Raw genomic sequence first — 15,814 nt, 5'->3', positions numbered from 1 at the left:
GTATGCACTATATCGTGCTCTGCGAGTTCCCGTGGGGTCGTCAGCCGCATCGCCTGATCTTTTGTACACGCAGTAAAATCAGGCGATGGAGCTGACAATCCCATGCTGTCATAAACGGCTGAGGCCGGCATATTGGGCGGTCGGGCATCGGATCGGCCCGTGTGCAGGGACCACCCGATATGTCAGCCCTGGGATCGTGGGTCGCATTGGCAGGCACACATCGTACCGTGTGTACCCAGGGGTGCCGAGAGGGGGGGGGGAGCGGGTACAGATTAACCGGGCCCGGGCTTCCTGAGGGGCTCGGGTCCGGCGCCGCTCCCCCCCTCACAGCAGCCCAGCACACTGCGTGTGCTGAGCTGCAGTGGAGACTGCTCGTGGCTGCTGAGCAATAGCCACGGCAGTCTCCTATGCCTGTGCGGGGGAGCGATCACATTGATCGCGCCCCCCCTGGCTTTGCGCCGGGCTGAGGGGGCTCAGAGCGCCCACTCTCCAGCGCGCAGCGCAGCTTCGCAGCACTGCAAATCTTTTTTTTTTCTCGGCAAGGGGGCGTGGCCACGCCTCCCGCGATTAGGCCACGCTCCCTATTACCGGGGCCCACCACGGCTCTTGGCGGGCCTGTGTGTACCCACCTTAAGTTCGGAATAAACTCGGATTTTGGACAGCATGTACTGTGGACAGGTCCAATTACATTATTTTAGCTGTTTTTTTTTTACTCAATTTTAAAGCAATCCAAATTAAAACCGAATCCGAAACAAAGCACTTTTTTGAGGGTGGGTTTGGGTAGATCTCTATTAAATTTCCACTCTAATCTCTCGTTGTCTAAATGTCTTTTTTGTTACATTGCTCACTGGTGCCAATCTGAATTAAGACCATTTTTTGTTTGTTTTGTTCTAACTTGCATGACAGGTAAAGTTGATTTCTATGGTTCTAGCAGAGATCTATACCTTTACGTATGGTCCATTTAACTAACACTACATCTAGGAATTTTTTAACTAAATCATAGCAACCAAATCAGCCGCCTGTTTCCTTTTAAAGGTCATTTCTGAATATTTAAAAGCCAAATACAAATTATAATGTGTAACATCAGACGCGCACTTTCGCACAAATACCTGACACTGGTTCTTCTTTGTTGGGCTTTTCTAGCAATGACTGGAGTGGGCTGTCTTCTCAATGGCGTGCGCTACATCAACGGGCAAAGTTTTCAGCCGAACTGCAAGTACAACTGCACCTGTCTGGACGGGGACATAGGCTGCATCCCGCTCTGCATCAACTCCCGGCCACCGCTGGTTTGGTGTCAGAACCCCAAGCGGGTAAAAATGCCAGGAAAATGCTGCGAGCAATGGATATGTGATGAATCAAAGAGGTTCCGTAAAGCGTCCCCGCGCCACATCGCCTCTCCAGGTGGGTTTGCTGTTTAGCGTTGTCATTATAAATAGCTCAGCATGGAGTGTTGGACTTGAGGGCATGAAGGGCCCACTAGGGAATGCAATGGCAGGGACCCAAGCTTAAGGGGTGTGGCCAGCCACCAGAGGAGGTGTGGCCAACCACCACAGATGGACTTGGTAAACCATTAGAGAAGGCATGCATGCCATAGGGCTGGCGCAAGTTTGCGACAGTTGGTGCACCGCGATGGATTAGCGCTGCTGCCACTGGGCGTCACAGTAGGAAGATCGTCGGTCGTGGCATTAGCATAAAGACACGGCTGCGCCAAAATTTTTCCCTCTGCCTCATATTAGCCAATGTTTGTGGTTTATTCCCATTCCCAAAAAGATAAAGTAAAAAAAATGTATTAACTATTAACACACACCTAAAAGTGCAGGAGGGTACGTACAAGTCAATGGATTTAAGTTGTCTGAAGATGATAGAAATCTTTTGACAGCTCATGACTAAACATGCTTTTTTGTCTAAAGTCTATTCTCTAGTAAGTTAAGTGACACATCAACCACAGTCAGAAATATAAGGTATATAAGGTATATTTTCTCTGAGGTGCAGTGCTAATATTGGATCCCGTTGTCTGACTCCTGTTGTCTTGTGAAATGTTCCAGCTTACGGTGGTGAGAGCGAGTCCTGGCACAGTAACTGCATCATTCAGACCACTCCCTGGAGCCCTTGTTCCAAGACTTGCGGCATGGGAATATCTACCCGGATATCCAATGATAACGACAAGTGTAAGCTCCTGAAGGAAAGCCGCCTGTGTAACATGAGGCCCTGCCAAGTGGATGTGACAAAGCACATTCGGGTAGGAATTTTGCTAATTATTTCTTATTATTACTTATTTGGGAAATACCATACTGTAGCTTTTTTTCTGTAGTTATCTGTTCTTTCAGCTGTACAATCACTTAAATAGAATGGGGCTCATCTACAACATGCACCGGATGCGCTGTGCAGACTTAATCTCCGCTCTCTGCAAACTAGAGGAGCCTTTCATCAAATACAGTAAAACATTTTTTTTCTCCTAACATCTAGCTCAGTTTATCCTTATTTACCTAAATTAATTAACCTAATTTAATAACAAGAGTGAGCGCATGTTGAGGCTGTCTTTATTACATGTGGCACTTTGCCTGGATTTATTGTTCACAATGGGCACAAGAGACATTGAAAGCGGCGAAATGTGTTGCCTTAAAAACAAGACCCGATCGCCGTCATCTCAGGGCTTGTACAGTACTGATGACAAAATCATTTTGCAGAGTGGAAATGATTATGTACCCCTCCGCACAGCAAGGAACATTTGCTGATAATGAAACATGTGACCCTACCCCGTACACAGCAGGGAGCACCTTAATTCGGGACATTTTCTCTTTCTGTCTTGTTGCACAAACCCATTCGCCCTGGATGAAATCTAGGCGCAGTTGTGCGAATCGAGTGGACGTACAGAGGTCTTTATGATGTGCCTCGGCCATTTGCACTTTGTGATCATATTCAAGAGAATACAGCCTAACAATTTGACATCTGCCGATAGGGATTTGATGGATCTGGTTACATATTGTAAACCAGTAGTACTTAACAACCCTATCAAAGTAATAAAGGCACAACATAAGAAGTGGTCAGTTCTATTGAATAAATCAGTATGGTGGCAGAAGAAAGACGGGCCAGCTACTTAATGGGCACTTGATCTATGCAAGATGTCAGCCATGACTTGCCAGGGCCAACTATCCCTTTCACCACGGCAGGTGAGAGGTATCTAATGCCCGTAACAATACATATAGGCCCCGCTCAGCTGAACAGGGCTGCTGACTCCAGTAGGGTATAATCAACCTAACCGGTGCAGAGCCAGATTAAGGACCACACGGTCCTGCGGCTGAAAATGTTCAAGCGCCTATACTGAGAGAGATGGGGAGGAGCTGTGATCAGTGCTGTGTGGGTGTGTCCAGTGCCACGTGGGCGTGTACACCTCCTACGTCAGAATTACTCTATTGCATTTAACGAAACAACAAAGCCCCTCCCATAAAACACCCCATTTTAAACTTGATTGGCTAAACAGCTAGCCAAACAACTAGCAGCAACCTGAAACCTTCTACTACACTGACACTAGCCTAGGGGGAGATGTATCAAACCTTAGAGAGTAATTAAGTGGCCAATAGCAAGCAATCAGTTCCAATAGCAAGCAACCACTTAGCAGCTGATTGGTGTGATACATATCTCTCTGGAGCAGGGGTGGGCATTAAACGACCCTCCAGCTATTGTTGAACTACACATCCCAGCATGTAGTTATACAGTTTTAGCATGGCCAAATAGTAAAACTGTGGCAGGGCATGCTGGGATGTGTAGTTCTACAACAGCTGGGGAGCCGCTTATTAGCTTATATATTATTCTCCCCTCTCCCCTGGATTGTAAGCTCCTAGGAGCAGGGTCCTCCTCCCCACTGTCTCACAGCCTTCTTCTCTAGCACTTCTATGACAGCCTTCACCTTCAGAGCTGTACTGTGTATGGAGAATTGTGTTGCTAATTGTTACTTGTGTTCTGTTTATATTTTGGTTACTGTATTGTAATGTAATGTTCTGTGTACCCTGTACTGTATGTACGGCGCTGCGGACCACTTGTGGTGCCCTATAAATAAAATGTAATAATAATAATAAAGTCTTATAAAACGTCATAAAATCGCATAAATCCAACTTATTTAAGAAGACAATGGGGATGTAATAACCATGAGATATGGAAACAAAACAGTTAAAAAATATACACCTGTATATATGTAAATAAATGTATCTATTTTGAAAGACCATAACCTAACTGCAAATGCTAAAAGGCTCAGTAGTCATACATGGTATAGTTCAGTGGTCGCCAATCTTAATTGAGGTGTGAGCTACTTGAGAAAAATGAAACCTCCTGAAGAGCTACTAAAATTGTAGAAAAATAATTGAAGGTCATTTAATGAAAATTAAAAAAAATAAAAATAACAATGTGTTTAATTATTACAGTCACATTGTTGTAATTTGTAAATAAAGTTTAAGCACAGGCGCATTTCACTATTAGTTACTGGATCCAAGCAGGTACGTGCAGAAGAGGTGCAAATGATAAAGGTAGTGTTGCGGTGTGATGTTCCGGTAGGGCCGTAGAGGCTGCGGTAATCACCTGATATGCTTCCCTGTGGCTCCACCCATGGCGTCAACACCATGGGGGTAGCCAGCGTCAGAGATCACTTCCTCCTAGTTGACTCTGCAGTACTGCAGCTAGCTGAGCTACCAAAATTAAGATTGCGAGCTACGGGTTGGAGGCCACTGGTATAGTTGGTCCCCAGCTATAACAGTCTCTATACAAGTGCTTGGTAAATGAGAAGAACCGGGAATCAGTCTGTTATGTATAGATAAATGTAACCTTTGAACAGTACCTTAGTTGGTATATGTTTCCCTAGTGTGAAAGTTCCGAGCAAGAGTCTTATGTATGTTAAATTTCCTTATAGGTAATCATCAGTGCATTATATGAGATGTCCAGCATTCTTTATTGCAATTAAATAACAATTACAGTTGGGTTCTATTTAGTAATTGTTTTCTCATGAAATAGCTGCACCAAGACTGTGATATTTATTTACATAGAACTTAGGTTGTCACAGTCTGAGCTAGGTTGTCAGGTGCTGCTTAGCCTCCTGTCAATCATTATGATTGACAGTCCTAACCCTCGATTGAACATTAACACTAAAATAATGTATAAGGTGGCGCTTAAAGACACAAGGCAGTATAAAGATTGAATATCCCGTTTTAATCACAATATATCAAAGATAAAATAATATACATATCCTAAAACTTGTGCATGCACATATTGTGGGGGAATTCAATTGCAGACGAAGGGTGAAAAATTGCTGTTGCCACGGCGTTTAAACGCCGGCAACACCAGCCCGTCTCGCACCCTTCGCCCGGTCAGCTGAATGCCCGATTCGCTCAAAAGTGCTCGCTACCCTATGGGGTAGCGAACACTTTTGAGCGAGATCTCGCTGCCGTAAAGTGCAGTAGCTGCAGCGCAGATTCGGCCGGGCAAATGTATTCGCTCCTAATTGAATTCCCATCGTTGTATTAAACATCTAAGATAATGTCACAGTATATCGAAATAGTAGCAATAAGTATTGCAAAGATAATAGTACACCTCCGTTTGTGTATTAAAAGTTCCAATGAGCCTATAGTGACTTATTGAATGCTGTAGCTTCTATATGGATACAATTGTTTCAAATATTTGGAACTCTGCTAATTATTTGCGACACTTCCTGATTATTCTTTAGGCTCTTTACTGAGATTATTTTAGATGTTTAATATGTGCATGCTCAAGTTTTAGAATATGTATGTTATTTTATCTTTGATATATTGTGATTAAAACATGATATTCAATCTTTATACTGCCTTGTGTCTTTAAGCGCCACCTTATACATTCTTTTTGTGTTTCTTTTATTGGGAGAGGATTGGCAAAGCCTCTCGTATAGGTGTGCAGCATTTGACACTTGTATTTAATTTCATATATACACACAACTGCTGTCACCGGGTCCTTATTATCCTTTCTCGAATTTTTAATTATTTTCATATAATTATTATTATTATTATTATTATATATATATATTTTTATTTTTTTTGTTAATGTGTAATTTCCCTTGAATATTTAATTTATTTTTATTCTCTTCATAGCCTGGCAAAAAATGTCTGTCGGTTTACCAGGAAAATGAACCAAAGAATTTGACAATTTCTGGCTGTGTGAGCAAGAGAGCCTACCGGCCCAAGTACTGCGGCATCTGCACCGATGACCGATGCTGCACCCCGTACAAGTCAAAAACCATCGAAGTCCAGTTCGACTGCCCGGATGGCAGCGGGGTCTCCTGGAATGTCATGTGGATCAACGCTTGCTTTTGTAACCTGAACTGCAAAAAGCCCAATGACATTTTCGCAGATCTGGAAAGCTATCACGATTATACCGAAATCATAAACTGACCAAGTGGGATAAAGTATCGGTGTTGGACGTGTAAAGAGAGAATACAACCGGAGGGGGATTGGGGGGTGGGGGTACGGAAATAAATACCACATTATTGTTTGGTGCTAAACCGTTAAAAGTGCCGTAATGAGTCTCAGGGCCAGATTTGACTTCATAATCCTAAATTATTGCCATTATTTTCTATATTTACAGGATTTATAGCACTTCTCTATGAGGATATTATGATGTAAAAATTGTACGGTATTCCTCTTTTAGCTTTTATATCAGTTTGAAGCCTATATTTTATCACACTACGCCACTTTTTGTCAGTATTTTCTGTTCAGATGCCTCTTCATTTTTTTTTATTTGGAGAGTAAGTACAACTGTCGTAGGTGCCAACTGCCCCTAATTTCCAGCACCAGTGCCAGATTTTAAAGGCACTCTAATATCCTTTTAAACAGTATTTCCACTGTCTGCATAAGATAAATATTAAGGGATAAAGGTATAAACTTTTTCTTGTAATAGGACTTTAACAAGTTTCTATGATGGTGCTACTAAGTTTGCCTGCAGATTTCATCCTTCAGTACAGATGCCATTGCTTCTCTTCTCATCCACATAATCCCTTCTTCCAGAGTTCCTCCCAGTTTTATTGAGTGGTGATAATTCTCTCACAGTTCAACGACCTGTGTGGCATAGGCTATGTGGGGCATTTATCTGGGATGATTACGAAGTCAGGAGGAGCACAGACAGGTCCAGAAAGGACTTGCATTGTCACAGATGGTCGGGTGAAACTGTGGCACAACCTCCTGAATTTTCCCAGAACCGGCACAGCAAGAAAAAAAATCAAAAATAATATATACATTCTGTCATGCCAGGCACATATAAGTAAATAACTTTTTAGAGGATTTACAGCTCAGCTAAAAAACGTTGTCCATTAATACGCTGACCAACAACCCCCCCCCCCCTTGGACCTGGGTTTTTTCTTTTTTAATAAAAAATGTAAAAAAAAGTTAAAAAAAAAAGCAAAAATCGTGCAAATTATGCAATCCAAATCCCAAAATTTGGATTTAAAATCCGAATTCTGAAATGCCAAAAGATTAGAACCATGACTTGGGATTAATCCGGATCTACTCTGGATTCACAAAATCTGGGTGGATTCGGATTTTTGGAGAACTGCATCTCTAATTCACCTAATACAATATATTTAGGGTCATTATCACTATCTGTGCTTATTCCCTAGGCTTAATATCATAGATTTTTTTTAAGTGTAACATTTAAATATTCAGTAAACATATCAATACGGAGAATGTACTGTAGGTTTCCAAACTTCCATCTTCTTAATCGAGCGGAGCCTACAATCCGTTGACGATGTGAGATACCATTTCTGAAAGTACAAGACGATGTTAATTCTTTTTTAATTAAATAAAATAATATATTTTTGAAGACGACTCTTGTTTGGGTATAGGAAGGAATAGCTATAATACTAGAGGTTACAGTGTCTGGGACGGGTTGGGTATGATTTCCCGGCGGTCAGGAAGCCACTGGTCAGAATACCAACAGCGGCATCCTGACAGTGAAAATCCTGACAGCGGTAGGTAAGTATACTACCACCAACCCGTACCCTAACCTCCCCCCTAGTGCCTAAACCTAACCTCCCCTTCCCCGCACCCTAAACCTAACCCTCCCTCCCAGCACCCTAAACCTAACCTCCCCCCTAGTGCCTAAATCTAACCTCCCCCTCCCCGCACCCTAATCCTAACACTCATTCCCCGGTGCCTAAACCTAACCTCCCCCCTAGTGCCTAAACCTAACCTCCCCCTTGTGCCTAAATCTAACCTCCCCCACCCCGCACCCTAACTCTCCCCTAACCCCCGATACTTACCTTCGGGATGCCGGCTGTTAGGATACTGGAGTTGGGATGCCCACTACAACCCGTCTGGGACAGTTGGGGTACATCTATAATAGCAGAGTGTTTGTCGGAACATTTTCCCACTGGAGATACTGTTGCAACTCAGAAAATGAATATCGGATTATTTTGCCAATAGCGATGTAATGATAGAGAGGATGATGGAAAACTCAAATTCAAATGGTGCTTGAAATGCTGCAAAGTTCCCGCCGCTCAATGCAATCATCACGGCTGGCAAAGGTAGCGTTGGGCGTCCTTGTGCCATTTATGACAGCCTACATATATTTTATCACTCATGCATATATCAAAGCAAAAGATTAAATGTGAGCAATGAGACATAGGGGTAATATATTTATTATTATTATTATTATTATTATTTTGTTTAATTGCCCCATTTCATGATTATTATTGATGTATATATTGTATATATACAGTTTAATTGCAATAACTAAATAAAAAAAAAAATCAAGATTAATAGGGCTCCCTCTTGTGGCAGAGATAAGAAATAATGATCTACACAGTACCAGGTGTGCCATACTATTATGCCCTACTCGGCATCAAAATATTGCTGGAAATTATTGTAAACTGTTGGCAACTATGAAATGCCTGTATGTAAATGATGTTGTGTTAATTTAAATACTATGGGGGAGATGTATCAAGCTCTCTAAAGAATTAAGTGAACAAGTGGAGAAGTTGCCCATAGCAACCAATCAGCTTCTACCTATCATTTTATAGAATGTACTAGATAAATGCTAGCAAGAAGCTATTGGCTACAATGGGCTTCTCCACTTGTTTTCTTCTCCAATCTTTAGCAGTCTCGATACATCTCCCCCAAAATATCTGTGTTGTTTGCCACCTTGTGTTAGGATCTGTCCCCTTAAATATCCCCCAAGTATATCCACATTCGTCAAAATAGTTCTGTATTAAAATAAATTGATTCTCCAAAATTCTATACCCTGGGCGACATTCTATAAATATGGAGCACTGTATAAATGGGTTATATAATATCACATATCAGTATTATTACTAAAGGTTGGAATGTATTCAATGAAACCGAAATAGGTGCACAAAGATGTTTACTTATATTTTCATAAGAAGGCATGACCATTAGTCTGATTTGATTACAGTACATTTTTTTTAAAAAGAGCATTTAAAAAAAAAAAAAAAAAAAAAAAATCTACAATACTTTTAGCTACATACACTATGGCATCAATATTCTGCCTGCAAGATGCATTTGCAATGCACATACTGTATATGGACGTGAAAATAAAAGCAATTGTCTCACATTTGCATTTTTACATGTGTTCAATTTGCATTGTTGCTACTTTGCAGTGTATGCGAAACGCGTCAAGGCAGTCGAAAAACTTCCATACATTCCAATGGGAATGCAATGCGAAGGAAAAAAAGATCTAGCTAGGAAGCTTTTCCAAAAGGGAGTTCCATTCGCCTTTCTTTCAAACTAGAAAACTATGACCTTCTTCTGTGCTGTTTAAAAATAAAACAATTGGCTGAACGAATTTTAATCCAGCGTCTTTGTAGCTCTGTGAAGGAGCTTTTTTTGGTGTCATTGGATTTGTATGAAAATTATGATTGCTACAGAATATATCTAGCTGAGATGCCATCTTTAAGATCATTTTGTAAACTTCATGCTGAACTCCATTATTATAGAATGTCCCACAATGAGTCTGATGATTGGGTTAATGGGGTCTATTTATGAAACCTTGCATGGAGATAACGTACCAGCCAATCAGCTCCTAACTGTCATTTTTCAAACACAGCCTGTGACATGGCAGTTAGGAGCTAATTGGTTGGGACTTCATCTCGGTTCACTTTATCTTCATCCAAAGCTTAGTAAATAGACCCCTAATTATCTAATCTTACGTTCTGGCAATGCACAGTTCTAAGTATACACTTTGGCCTCATAAACAGGGTCAGTTAATGTTTACCTTTTGTGTAGTCACAGTGGAGGCTGCCATTTTGTGGGCTGGGTATAAGATCAGCCAATCAGCTCAGTAGGGACTAGTGACATCACCCAGGTCCTGCTTCCTATTCCTACCATGAACTGATTCATACAAAAACTGTCCTCTTCCACTGTAAATGGGTGACCGACGCACTTCAGAGCACATTATTGTCAACTAAAATCAACATTGTTCAATGTGCTAAACAGATGGGTCTATGTAACTGGGACCACACTGCAGAATATAGATGGAAAATAATAGCTTATTGCACCATCAGTCATGTTTTTTATGCTACCCGACCCGTCATAAGCATAACAAACAGTGCTGGCCTATTTCATGTCTTGGAGGCTGGAAGAAAAGATCCCAGTCAGGTCCTAAATGCCGCAAAACTTCCCCTGTGTATGAGCCTGGATATGTCCTAGGCTTACAGAGTTGTTGCTATGAGTATACAGTCCCCAATAAAGTTTATTTTACTTAACATTTGTGCAATTTGAAATTTCTGTGTCGTTTCGTTACTTCCCTCTTTGCATTGTCACTTTGTTTTTTGTGGCAGCAGGGGTTATCCCCTCATTGTCTAATTTTAATTACTGGTTAGGTAACCCAAGACAAAGGATGAGGGGGGGTCCGATAACACAGGAAAGGCAGTCATTGTAACAGGCGTTACTCCCAAAAGATGAAGAAAAATAATTAAAGACAAATTCATGCGCTACCAGATGTAGGAGTGTAATCCATCAGGGATCAGTGGTCAGGGGGTCGCTTTCAGTGGGCAGGGGCCACGGCTTGCCAATCACCTTTACTGAAGTCTCTGCATAATCTCTTAATGATCTGCTGGGCTTCTGCAGGACCAGGTGAATGATTGGATCATGTGTTGATGTGGAGGTAACAGTGTCAGTTCCAGGGGGTGGGGCCCAGTGTCAGTTCCAGGGGGTGGGACCCAGTGTCAGTTCCAGGGGGTGGGGCCCAACCCAAATGTTCTCCCATTGAACTTGGGGCCTGATTCAGACCCGCTTGCGAGAGCAGAGCGACACGCAAGCGGGTCGATGTTTGGCCCCTGTGCATGCGCCGCCTCCGGCGTACGCATGCGCAAGCCCCAGCGAGCGACTGAAGTTCAGTCGCTCCGAGGCTCACTACAAGACGGGGCGTCTGTCGATGGTGAGTGATAGCTCGCCCCGTTTTGTAGGCGGGGAGGGGGGGTGGCTGCACAAACGCAGGCGTTCCCTTAGGAACGCCTGCCATTTGTGGGCGGCCCTACTGACATCACTAGTGATGTCAGTAGTGGACTTCCTGCTCTATTAGAGCAGGAAGTCCACTCGGGCTTGCGGGAGCCAAGACCCTAGCGATTATCGCGACCATCGCCAGGCCGCTCGCACTAGCTTTGCGAGCGGCCTGGAGGCCGAAACAAAACCAAAATGCCCTGATTCAGAGCGAGCGCTCGCAGACAGCGAGCGCCTCTGAATCAGGCCCTTGGTCTCTTGGCTGTAGATAGGGGGGAATAGTCTCATGTGACAGATCTTACCATATAAGTGTGGGGGTCCATAGAGAGAATAATCCAGTCAATAACCATTGTACGTACAGTCAGCAAAACGTAGTCAAGGCAGGAGGTGAATTGAAGTTAAAAAAAAAAAACATCTCCTCGCCATAAAGGTCTAAGGACGTTACTGCAGAGTAATCCCACTTTTCTTTTTTTCTTTTTAAATCTTTTTCACAGCAGTGTTTAACTACTTGTAACATACCTGTGCCTCATGCCTCGGTGACATCACTAGTTCTTCGTGAAACTGGTCCAGCCCAGAAAATTGCTGCCTCCGCTGTGTTTCGACAAGGGTGAACACATTAAAACAAACCTAGTATTGGATAGGCTAGAACAGATAATCACCATTGCCCTGGTTCTGGTCTAATCATAAACAAATATATAAATCAATTAGTCAAAATAGAAAAGATTAGCATTATATGAAAATAAGAAGCAGCTTTTTAATATATATATATATATATATGATAAATGGGATAGAGGGAGCCAGGTAAGGAGAGGGGGAGGGGAAGAAAGAATGGTCTATTAGCCTTTAAACAAAAAAAGTAGTGAAAGTCATGAGGCTGGTAAGGTCTCAGTCCCGGTACCAGTGGGTGAACACCAATTAGCAGGGCTTCAGGAGGAGCGCTAAGGGTGAGGTGTACAGGAAGGGATCAAGGAAGTAGATGGGTAATGGGATTTGTAGGAGGCAGCTTTCTTAAAGTCAAGCCATGTAAAGCAAGTGTCTCTGAAAGGTCACAGTCATCAGACCGTGAAAGAAATAGGTTGTCCATAGCCATGTAAAAGTCAATTTTGGAAATCCAGTCTGAAATGGTTGGAAAAGAGAAGGGTCGCCAATGTACCGGAATAACTGCTTTGGCATCATTATGTAGATATTCCTGAACACATAGCCTTGAAGAAGAGCCACTACAGGCTGGAAACGCGTTGGCCCATCTGTGTGCAGGACTTGGATTACCAGGACTGAGACTTACAGTATGCATGTGAGTGTCTGGTGGGATTGTATTCGGCTAGTCTCCAACATTACTTTTTACCCTAAGGGACACTCACCAACTCAGACTGGTACGAATTCCCCTTCCTAGGAATGTGCTCATTCTGAGCTAATTATTATGTTTTATCTGAGTTAATTATTGTATTTTGATGTGATTTTGTAACTACTTGCTCACCTGCGCTAATTATTGTGCATATCATTGTTCTATCATTATCAGGGAGCAAGTTTATCTGTTATACTAAATAAATTAGTTCAACTTTGGTTCCATTGAATTCTATATTGTTATATCCCCAGCGCTCAGTTTTACCAAGTACACGTTCATTCCTGAAGATATACCAGCCCTGCCGCAGGGCCCACAGAATACCGCAAGTATACTATATTACCACCAGCACATTAGAGGTGCACAGTGTTAGCATAAACTGGTGTTTTTAACACACAGATGCCTGGCACACTACAATGACCAGCTATACCATAACCAACCAACCGCCCCCCCCCCCCCAAGGCACACAGAGCCTATCCCACCTTCCCCAAAGCCACACCGGCCCTACTGCCTCTATCCCTGACCCTCATTACTTACCTCCGGCAGAGCAGCTCCCTAGTCCCCTCATCAGCGTCACGGACGTAATGTGTCACATGATGAGGGGACTTGGTAGCCGCTCTGCGCTGTATGCTAGTAGCACAGACTGTGTTGCAGCATACGGTAGAACCACACAGCCGCAGCAGCAGAGCCCCCATCCAGGAACAGGTGCCACTGGCAGCACCAGTAATCAGAGCTGACCAGGCATCCTGAGGACGCTTGGCTAGCTACAAAGACTGCAGCGTGCCTGTCTGGCGTGTCCACAGGAAAAGCAATCCTGTCAGCAGGGTGCCGTTCCAGGCTAGACACAAGGACCGTGGAGTGGTGACAGTGCTGCCACAGAGCCCTTGCCCCCCATGCAGTGGCACTGGTCGCACACCCCTAGCTACGGCCACACCTGAAACTAACCAGTGCTGGAATGTCTTATTGTCTAGGCCAGGAGGAAAAGAGCAGTTAAATAAAAATGAGGCGAGCTGGTAAATCTGAAGATATGGAATTGCACATCCGTAAAGATCTTCACACCTGGAGAGAGGGCGAGATAGTGGGATGATGTATCGTTGGCAAGGTGGGAAGCCAGGGATGGGTAGTTCTTCAATCCAGATCCATTGCTTGGCCGGGGAATCTCTGCTCCATTCTAATACTTGGTTGAGGAGGGTGGGGATTGGTAATAATAACCAAGGACATTAAAAACGCTGAATGCCGCCATATTACTTACAGTTGTAAAGTACATGCAAAGGTTTTAACTTTGTGTGATTAAAGAGATGGCAAACTGTTGATGTGAAAAAGTGGGAGGCACATATAGAAACCATTGTAATTCCTACACTGTTCACCTGATTTGGATGTAATTACCCTCAAATTAAATCTGAAAGTCTGCAGTTAAAGCACATCTTGTTTGTTTCATTTCAAAGCCATTGTGGTGGTGAATAGAGGCCAAAATATGAAAATCCAGTCAATGTCCCAATATTTATGCACCTGACTGTAAATCAAAGTGTTTAAAGTTTGATCCATCTATCACAGAATAGACAGTTTATGAAATGGCGATGTTCTGATACAGATTTGGTGCTGCAGAGTTGCAAATAGAACATACTGGCAGGTTAATGGGCTTCTGACAAAAAATAATGGGTATGTGTGTGCCCATGTGTTAGAGAATATAGATTGTAAGCTCCACTGAGTCAGGCAGGGCACCATCAGGGGAGGGGACTTTCAGGAGTACTGTCCTGGGCACTCCGCGAAAGAAGGAGGGCTTGGGCCGCTATTGCCAGAGCAAGACAAAGGGGCCTCCTGTTCATACTTACCTACCCTCCCGATTTGGTCGGAAGCCTCCCGAATTTATCTTGGCATTGTGAAGAGGAAGCGGGATCGCGATCGCGTTGTGACACCCATGCCCCGCCCCCATTGACTAGTCATGGTACGGGTCACACCCCCTTTTGATGGGACATGCCCCCCTACTGAGGATGCCAGACAGCTCCCTCCCGGAAGGAGGGAGCTACCAGTCGGCAACTCTGCTCCCCTACATGTAAGAGATGCCTGTCCGCATAAAGTTTAATATCCGGCACACGTGACGTCACCGCGCCACTAAAGGAGAGAGGAGCCGCAGCGCCCTTCTAGCAGACCCTAACCATAGAGCAGAAGCCTGGACCTAACCTGGAACAAAAGGTAAGAAAATTCATATGCTGCCTGGCTGAGGAAGAAGGGGCCTGGCTGGACCAACACTGAATGCAGGTTGCAGTGAGGTGGAAGGGGGCTGCAAACGTCAGAGTGCAGGGCTGGAGAGACCGATTGTACTTACTCACATAGGCTATATAGATTTGGTTATATATATATATATATATATATATACATACACACACACACACACACACACACACTCCAACATTACCCCTTCTATCAGGTACAAAATGCTCTGCTCCTGGACTTCCCACCTAATGCTGGGTACACACTGGCCGATCAATTGATCGCCCAATATCTCTGCCGGCCATCGTCCAGTGTGTACAGATGATATGTTTGTGAACGACGCAGCTCACAGACCTATTGCATTGGCTGTGCTACACAGCCGATGGACAGATATGTCTGCAGATGTTCATCAGCAAGTGTGCATATGCACAGCGGCAACTGCGGGGACCCGCCTCCCTGTCATCGGGACCCGCGGCTGCTGGATAAATGATGGCCGTTCAGTGTGTATGAACGACCATCATCTAAAGATATATCGATATATCTGCAGATATATCTTTCAGGTGTGTACCCACCTTAACTTATGATTGCAGTCATATGTGTTGACCTAGTTAATTGATAAGAAAGGTGCACTAAAAAAGTCACCAATAATATATTTAAATATCTCAAATTGGAATAACTAAAAAACAAATACACATATATGATATGAACCTATAGAAGATGACATATGTTGGATAAAATGAATACAAATTAAAAACAAAAAACAAAATAAACAATAAATAAATTGAAAAGGGATATCCCA

At 43.3% G+C, this 15,814-nt stretch overlaps 1 protein-coding gene across 2 annotated transcripts in view; it reads left to right on the top strand.

The window, feature by feature from the left end:
* The window catches only part of CCN4 (cellular communication network factor 4), a 94,692-nt gene extending 83,990 nt beyond the window's left edge, over positions 1-10,702 (top strand). For both annotated transcript variants that reach the window (XM_088449708.1, XM_088449709.1), the window contains exons 3-5: positions 1,144-1,401; positions 2,046-2,239; positions 6,108-10,702. In XM_088449708.1, coding sequence (XP_088305834.1) covers positions 1,144-1,401; positions 2,046-2,239; positions 6,108-6,407 — 752 coding nt within the window. In that variant the 3' untranslated portion in view covers positions 6,408-10,702. The remainder of the gene's footprint in view (positions 1-1,143; positions 1,402-2,045; positions 2,240-6,107) is intronic.
* The last annotated feature ends 5,112 nt before the right edge of the window (positions 10,703-15,814 follow it).

The sequence above is a fragment of the Taudactylus pleione genome, unplaced genomic scaffold (genome assembly GCF_031769625.1).
Source record: "Taudactylus pleione unplaced genomic scaffold, aTauple2 ptg000493l, whole genome shotgun sequence".
Classification (NCBI taxonomy): Eukaryota; Metazoa; Chordata; class Amphibia; order Anura; family Myobatrachidae; genus Taudactylus; species Taudactylus pleione.
The sequence above is the reverse complement of the archived record's forward strand: the minus strand, read 5'-3'. Positions and strand labels throughout refer to the sequence as shown.